Consider the following 8,677-nt stretch of genomic DNA (forward strand, 5'->3'; position numbering starts at 1 on the left):
AAACGTGTATGGAAGTACCCTGGGGGAAATTTTTGGGCACTGGGAAAGATGGAGAGGAGATAAAAGGAATGGAAAGAGAATTTGCTAGTTATCTTCTTCTCCCACAAAGCACATCATTTTTACACTTCCCTATTCTGTGTATCTGTCTGTGTGATGCACAGAATTAGAAGAGAAACTTTAGCCAGTTTCCTTCCTCCACTTCTAGGTCCATTTCCAGTGGCAGCTCTGCTGGCCTTTGAGTGGCTGAAGACCAGCACCCTTGCAGGGTTACATGCAGACCTACTACCCTCTTTTCCCAGTCTAATTGAGCCGTTTTGTATCTTGTTCTTGCCTTCATCAAGGGTGATTACATGGGTCGCATTCAGGAAGTGGGCTTGGTGACTGCAGGACTGATGTTCTGGGCTGGTGCCTGCTACTGCATTTACAGATTAACCAAGGGAAGAGCCCAGAGTGTGAGGCGACTTACCAGAAATGGGTCCAAAGTCAAGATGGAGACTGTGGCTGGGATACAAAAGCAGACCTTGGCCATGTGTGAAGCCATGGTTGGGACAGAGATTGAGACTAGACCCAAGCCCAAGACCGGAGCAGAAGCTGGAGCAAGAGATAGGTCTGGAGCTGAAGTAGAGACTAAGGTCACTGCTACAGACAGAAGCAAAGCCTATTCTCAAGCCAAGGCAATGGCTGAGGCAGAGACAGAGACCCAATCTGAGGCCAAAACGGTGGCTGGAACAGTGATAATAACAGAGGCAGTGATTCTGACTGACACCAAAGCCAATGAAGTGGCCATGAGGGAGGCAGTGACCCAAACTGACTCTGGGTCTGGGAAACTGATCAAGAAAGAGGCAGTGACCCAGACCAAAGCTAAAGCTTGGGCACTTGCTACTAAGGTAGAGACCAAGAAAGAAGCAATGACCCAGACCAAAGCAGAAGCTCATATATTGGCCGAAAAAGAGATAGAAATGAACAGCGTGGTGGTGACACAGAATGAGGCCTTGACAGTAATCAGGGAAGTGACCAAGACGGGCACCATAAACAAGATCAGAAGTGTGGCTGACACCAAGGCAAGAGCCCTGGAAGAGACTGTGAGTGTGGCTAAGACTCTGTCTGAGGTCTGGTCTGGTACCTCAGTTGATGCTCAGGGAAATCCTAATTTTGTGTCCAAGGCAGAAGCTGGAGCAGTCATGAAGCCCTGTTCACTGTCTCAGGTTGTGGCCGAGATCCAGATTGACAGTGTTCTTGGTACTGAGGTTGAGGCCAAGGGGAATTGCAAAACCATGTCTCAGGCAGGGTCTTTGGCAGATATGAGGGCTTCTGCTCAGCCTCAAGTTGTAGCCAAGGCCCAGGCTGAGGCCATGCTTGGGGTGGCAGTTGATGTAGGGGGTAATACCAAGGCCATGTGTGAAGCAGGGGTTGGGGCAGATACAAGTGTTTCTCCACAATCTCAGACTGTGACCAAGAAACAGGCTGAGACAGTGTCTGGTGCCAGGGTTGATGACAGGGCAAATGCCAGTGTCATATCTAGGGCAATGATGGGAGCTGACATGACGGCTGCCACACAGCCTCTAGTTGTAGCCAATACTCAGATTGAATTTGCGCCTGATGCCTGGGTTAAGGGTAGAGATGGTCCCTATGCTGTATCCATGGTGAGGGCTGGAACAGACACTGAGTCCCATATGCCGCCTCAGCCTATGATCCGTGTCCAGGCTGATGCTGTGCCTGATGACAGGGTTAAGGCTCAAGGCAATGCCAACACCAAGTCTAAAGAAGAAGCTGGGACAGACAGAAAGGCACAGTCTCAGACTTTGACCAAGAGCCAGGCTGAGGCTCTGCCTACCACCAGACGTAAAGCTAGGAGCAAAGCCAAAGGCAAGAGTAAGGCAGGGCTTGGAATGGAGATGAAAACCTGTGCACAGCCTCAAGCTGGGGTTAGGGCCCAAGCTGATGTTTCCCCTGATTCCAGAATTGATGGCAAGGGTGATCCTGATGCTATTTCCGGGGCAGGGGCTAAGGCAGAACTGAGGGCCTCTGGTGAACCTCAGGATATGGCCATTTCTCAGAGCGAGGTCTTACCTGGTACCCAGAATAAGGTCCAGGACAATCCCAATGCTGTTTCTAAGGCAGAGACTGGATCAGATACAAAGAACTCTGCTCAGTCCCAGGCTGTGGCCAGTTCCCAGGGGGAAGCCTTGCCTGGTGTCAAGAAGAAGGCTCTGGGCAGTGCCAGTGCTGTGTCTAAGACAGGGGCTGGTCCAGATGCAAAGGGCTCGGCCCAGCCTCCGACTGATGCAGTAGGCCCTGCCCAGCTCCAGGCTGTGGCCAGTTCCCAGGGTGAGGCTTTGTGTGGTGTCAAAAATAAGGCTCGGGGCAATGCCACTGCTGTGTCTAAAGCAGGGACTGGACAGGATACAAAGAGCTCTGCCCAGCCCCAGGCTGTGGCCAGTACCCAGGGTGAGGCCTTGCCTGGTGTCAAGAAGAAGGCTCGGGGCAATGCTGGTGCTGCGTCTAAGGCAGGGGCTGGGCCAGATACCACAGGGCCTACTCAGCCCCAAGCTGTGGTCAGTTCTCAGAGTGAAGCCTCACCTGGTACTAAGAATAAGGTCCGGGGCAATCCCAATGCTGCGTCTAAGGCAGGGGCTGGGTCAGATGCAAAGGCCTCTGCTCAGACTCCAACAGATACAACAGGCCCTGCTCAGCCCCAGGCTGTGGGCAATTCCCGGGGTGAAGCCTTGCCTGTTACTAAGAATAAGGCCCAGGGAAATCCCAATTCCATGTCTACAGCAGGAACTGGGCCAGATGCAACGTGTTCTCCCCAGCCTCAAACAGATACAACAAACACTGCCCAGCCCCAAGGTATGGTCACTTCTCAGGGTGAGGTCTTGCCTGGTGCCAAGAATAACGTCAGGGGTAATGCCAACAATTTGTGCAAGGCAGAGGCTGGAGCAGACCCCGTGGGCTCTGCTCAGCCCCAAGCTGAGTCTGATTCCCCAGGTGAATCCTTGCCTGGTGCCAGAAGTAAGGTCTGGGGCAATCCCAGTACTGTGTCTAAGGTGGACTCTGGACCAGATACCAAAGGCTGTGTTCAACCACAAGCTGCAGCCAGTTCCCAGGGTGAGACCTCGTGTGGTACTAAGAAGAAGGCTCGGGATAGTGCCAGTGCTGCATCCAAGGCAGGGTCTAAGCCAGATACCAAGGGCTGTGTTCAGCCCCAGGCTACAGCTAGTTCCCAGGGCGAGACCTCGTGTGGTACTAAGAAGAAGGCTCGGGGCAGTGCCAGTGCTGCGTCCAAGGCAGGTGCTGGGCCAGCTACAATGGACTCTCTGCAGCTGCAAACAGATACAACAGGCTCTGCCCCATCCCAGGCTGTGGCCAGTTCCCAGGGAGAGGCCTTGCTTGGTGCCAGGAGTAAGGTCAGGGGCAATCGCATCACTGAGTCTAAGGGAGAGGCTGGAGCAGGTATGGTGGGCTCTGGCCAGCATCAATCTTTAGCCCATTCCCAGAGCAAGACCTCGTTGGGGGCAAAGGACAAGGCTAAGCATAAGTGTGAGTCAGAAGCCGCAGGAGATGTCTCTGTAAAGCCCAAGGCTAAGGCCACGCCTACTTCAGAGAGTGAAGGTGGGGCAGGCCCTCAGGCCTGCACAAAGTCTCAGACTAAGGTCCACGACTACTACTGGAATGGGATTGGCGTTGAGGACTGGGTTGCTTCAGAGCGATGGATCAAATTTAGGTTTCAGGCTAGGGATGGATACTGGGAGAATAGCACGTCCTGGGCTGATGATGAAAATGAAGCCAATACTGAGTCCTGGAGTGTGGCCAAGAGTGAGAATGAGGTTGGTGTTCAGTCCTGGGCTGGAGCTGGGGACCAGGCCAGTGGAGGGTTCTGGGCTGGGAGTCATGCCAGTCAACAGTCCTGGCCTGGGGGACAGGCCAATGGAGGTTACTGGGTAGAGGCTACAGACAGGGCTGTTGGAGGGTCCTGGACTGTAGCTGAGAACCAGGCCAGTGGGACTTCTTGGGCTGGCACTGGGAACCAGGCTGTTGTGGTGCCCTGGACTGGAGCTCAGGTGAGTGACACTGCCTGGGCTGGGGGCCAGACCAGCGGGGTATCTTGGACTGGGGGAGAGGCCATTGGAGTATCCTGGGCTGTGGTTGAGAACCAGGCCAGTGGAGCATCCTGGACTGGGGCGGAGGCACAGGCTGGTGGAAGGTCCCAGGATTCGGCTGGGATTCAGGCCAATGGAGCCTCCTGGGCCCAGGCTACAAGTGGGAATGTGCTTAACATTGGGTACTGGGCTGTGGCTGTGGACCAGACTACTGGAGGTTCCTGGATTCTGACTAGTGACCTCTCTGGTGGTGCAACCTGGGTTGGGACTAGTGATCTGGCCAAGCCTAGACTTGAGGTTCAGGCCAGTGAAAATGTGTCCTGGACTGGGACTGGGCTGGGGCCTGAAAACCAGTCCAGTGGAAAGGCCTGGGCTGTCACTGCCAACCAAGCCAGTGGAGGATCTGGGCTAGCGTCTGTGGATCAGTCCAGTGGTGTGTCCTGGGTTACAACTGGAGAACAGGCCAGTGGAGGGGCTAGGCCAGGGATTGTAGGCCAGTCCAGTGTTGGGTCCTGGTCTGGCACTGGGAACCAGGCCAGTGAAGGATTATTGGTTGGGACTGTGGAGCAGGCCAGTGGGGGTTCCTGGACTGGGACTGGTGATCAGTCTCATGGTGGGTCCAAGCCGGGATTTGAGGATGGACTTCATGTCAGTGAAGAAGGTTCTTTGGCCCGTGCTGGTGGTCAGGCTGATGGACAGTCTCGGTTGGGACCCGAGGAGCAGCCCAGTGGAGGGTCCTGGGCTAATTCTGGGGACCAAGCCAGTGGAGGGTTCTTGGTTGGAGCTGCAGACCAGGCCAATGAAGGGTCCTGGGTTGGACCTGGGCATCAGGCTGGTAGTGAGGCAAAGCCTAGGTATGAGGATCAGGCCAAATCTGGAAGAGTATCTTGGGCTGACAGTGCAGGTCAGGCTAGTGGAGGGTCTATACTGGGGCCAAGGGGCCAGCCTGTTGGAGATTCCTGGGCTGCTATTGGAGACCAAGCCAGTGGAGGATCCAGGCCAGTGCCAGAGAATCAGTCCAGTGGATGGTTCTATGCTTGCAGTGGGAGTCAGGCCCATGCAGGAGGGTCCTGGGGTGGGGCTGGTGACCAGGTGGTTAGAGGGCCTGTGCTCGAGCCCATGAACCAGTCCAGTGGTGGGTCCTGGGCTGATACTGGGAGTCGAGCCAGTGGAGGGTCTTGGGCTGGGGCTGGGGCTGGGGCTCAGGCTGGTAGCTGTTCCAAACCTGGATTTGAGGATCAGGCCAGTGGTGGAGTGTTCTGGTCCAGTGCTCAGGACCAGGCCATTGGAGGGTCTAGTCCAGGACTTGCAGACCAGGCCAGTGGTGGGTCCTGGACTGGCACTGGGAGTCAGGCCAGTGAAAGGTCCTGGATTGTGACTGGGGATCAAGGCAGTATCTGTTCCAAATCTGGATTTGAGGATCAGGCCAGTGGAGGAGGCTCCTGGGTTGGCACTGAGGGTCAGGCTTGTGGAAAATCCTGGACTGGATCTAAGCCTGCGAATGAGGCCGGAAGAGCATCTAGCATGGGGCCTGAAGATCAGGCAAGTGGAGGGTCGTGGATGAGCCCTGGAGATCAGCACAGTAGAAATTCTCAGGTAAGAGCTGGGGTAGAGGCCAGGGAGGGATCCTGGTTTGGAGCTGGGAGTGAGGCTAGCACAGGGTCTTGGTTCTGGAGAGGGGAAGAAGTTTGTATTGTATCTAGTCCTGGGAATAAAAACGAAGCCAGTATTAAATCCAACTCAGTAGTTGGGAAAGAAGCCATCATTGGTTCCAGATTTGGGGCCGAGAACAAGGCCAATGTTGGGTCCTGGATGAAATCTGATGAGGCTGTCTGTATGGATTCCTGTTTGGGAGCTGAGGCTGGAGCTGTGGCTGGAGCTGAGGCCAGGCAGGAGTCTTGGTTGTGGGATGGAGATGTAGCCACTACAGGGTCTAGGCTTGGGGCTAGGGCAGAGGCTAGTGGGCGGTCCTGGACTTTGGCTAGAGATGTAGATGAGGATGAGCTAAGTAGAGCATCCAGCCCTGATATTGAGGAGATCAGTTTAAGGTCCTTGTTTTGGGCTGACAGTGAGAACAGTAATGCAGTCAGATCCAAGTGTGAGAAAGATGTCAGTTTTGAGCGTGGGGCTAGACATAAGGTCAGCAACAAGGACAAGCTGGAGGCTGCTGGTGGAGTCGATGTAAAATCTTGTTCCTGGGATGGTAAAAGAAACAGAAGTGAGGATAAATCTGTGCCTAAGACTAAAGCCAAAAAGACAGCTGAGTCAAGAGTCTCATGTCCGTCCATGGTCCCTGGGGCAGGAATGGGGTCATGGGCAGGAGCCATGATCTGGACAGAAATGAAATTTCCATACCAAAATGAGTCTTGCTTCCCACCTGAAGATGAACTCAGAAAGCAGATTAGGTCTGGGGAGAAAACTCAGCCCTGGGTTTGCCGTTGTAAACGTGAAAATAACGTGGATCCACGAGAGCTCGAAAAACTCATTTGCATGATTGAGATGACTGAAGATCCTTCTATTCATGAAATAGCCAATAATGCTCTATATAACAGTCGTGATTACCCATTTTCTCATGAAATAATTCGTAATGCAGGTAGAATCTCAATTATTGAAGGCTTGCTTAATAATCCCTACCCCAGTGTTAGGCAGAAGGCTTTAAATGCACTGAATAACATCTCAGTGGCTGCTGAAAACCATAGGAAGGTTAAAACCTACTTAAATCAAGTATGTGAAGACACCATCACCTATCCCTTGAATTCAAATGTGCAGCTGGCTGGACTGAGATTGATAAAGCACCTGACTATTATCAGTGAGTATCAGCATATGGTTACAAATTACATTTCAGAGTTTCTTCGTTTGTTAACTGTGGGAAGTGGAGAAACTAAAGACCATATTTTGGGAATGCTTTTAAATTTCTCTAAAAATCCCTCTATGACAAAGGACTTGCTCATTGCCAATGCACCAGCATCACTGATTAATATCTTTAGCAAGAAAGAGACAAAGGAGAATATTCTGAATGCTCTTTCACTATTTGAAAATATAAATTACCATTTTAAAAGAAGAGCAAAAGTATTTACCCAAGACAAGTTCAGTAAAAATTCCCTTTATTTCATATTCCAACGACCTAAAGCATGTGCTAAGAAACTTCGCATCTTAGCGGCAGAATACAATGACCCTGAGGTGAAAGAAAGAGTTGAGCTGTTTTTAAGTAAACTATGATTAGTTGTAATTTTCCAAACAAATTTGAGTAATATTTTGGTTTTGCAGCTTGGAAGTAATGCACATTGTAAATCGCATTATAATTTCTAAAGATGTTGCTTATGATGGTCGATAGCTGGACCATTTTATGAACACCAAATGAATTCAATCTTGTACTGAAAATACATGTGTTGATTTTTACCTTGTCTGGATTGAGATATTTTTGGTATGCTTCATGAGCAGAAACTGAATTGATTCTTCATAAGTAATCTTTGGTCCTTTGTGTGGACTTACGTTTATACATTTGAGACTTTATTTTTATGTCATCAATAAAGTTGTGTGTTTTAAGCAGAAAAAATAGTCATATCTTTGTCCTTGAACCTATGATCTATTTGGAGAGGCAAGATGTATGGAAACACAAAGGTACCAGCAGCATGTTAGAGCCTCTGGTCTTGGCCAGCTGTTTCGTATTAGTGCTTAAAGGCAACAGAAACTTCCGTAGGCGACAGTGTTCAGGGAAACGTTTACAGAGGAGGGGGCACTTAAGTAGGCTGGGCATGAAGGATGGGCTAAAAACAGGGCAGAAGGGCATTGGAGAAGGGAGGAGTGATGGGAAGAAAGGCATGGAGGTGGTAATTTTGCTCCACAGAGGAGGCTGGCCTGCCTGGAATACAAAGTGTGGGGAGGGGGTGATGGGAAATATGGTCTAACAGTTGGGGTGAGTGCCATGCATGGAGGGATTTCTAGACTGAGTTCAGTTCAGTTCAGTCACTCAGTAGTCATGTCAGACTCTTTGCGACCCCATGAATCACAGCACGCCAGGCCTCCCTGTCCATCACCATCTCCCGGAGTTCACTCAGACTCACGTCCATCGAGTCAGTGATGCCATCCAGCAATCTCATCCTCGGTCGCCCCTTCTCCTCCTGCCCCCAATCCCACCCAGCATCAGAATCTTTTCCAATGAGTCAACTCTTCGCATGAGGTGGCCAAAGTAGTGGAGCTTCAGCTTTAGCATCATTCCTTCCAAAGAAATCCTAGGGTTGATCTCCTTCAGAATGGACTGGTTGGATCTCCTTGCAGTCCAAGGGACCCTCAAGAGTCTTCTCCAACATCACACTTCAAACGCATCAATTCTTCGGTGCTCAGCCTTCTTCACAGTCCAACTCTCACATCCATACATAACCACAGGAAAAACCATAGCCTTGACTAGACGGACCTTAGTTGGCAAAGTAATGTCTCTGCTTTTGAATATACTATCTAGGTTGGTCATAACTTTTCTTCCAAGGAGTAAGCGTCTTTTAATTTTATGGCTGCAGTCACCATCTGCAGTGATTTTGGAGCCCAAAAAATAAAGTCTGACACTGTTTCCACTGTTTCCC

General features: G+C 51.2%; 1 protein-coding gene across 12 annotated transcripts in view; it reads left to right on the plus strand.

Annotated features, from left to right (window-relative positions):
• Nucleotides 1-7,656, plus strand: part of ARMCX4 (armadillo repeat containing X-linked 4) — a 32,820-nt gene extending 25,164 nt beyond the window's left edge. For 7 of the 12 annotated variants that reach the window (XM_060407969.1, XM_060407968.1, XM_060407967.1 and 4 more), the window contains one exon: nucleotides 342-7,656. In XM_060407969.1, the coding sequence (XP_060263952.1) occupies nucleotides 351-7,319 (6,969 nt within the window). In that variant the 5' untranslated portion in view covers nucleotides 342-350 and the 3' untranslated portion in view covers nucleotides 7,320-7,656. Of the gene's footprint in view, nucleotides 1-205 lie in introns of all 12 variants that reach the window. The other 5 variants (XM_060407964.1, XM_060407966.1, XM_027963115.3 and 2 more) reach the window with 1 other exon arrangement.
• The last annotated feature ends 1,021 nt before the right edge of the window (nucleotides 7,657-8,677 follow it).

The sequence above is a fragment of the Ovis aries genome, chromosome X, assembly GCF_016772045.2.
Source record: "Ovis aries strain OAR_USU_Benz2616 breed Rambouillet chromosome X, ARS-UI_Ramb_v3.0, whole genome shotgun sequence".
Classification (NCBI taxonomy): domain Eukaryota; kingdom Metazoa; phylum Chordata; class Mammalia; order Artiodactyla; family Bovidae; genus Ovis; species Ovis aries.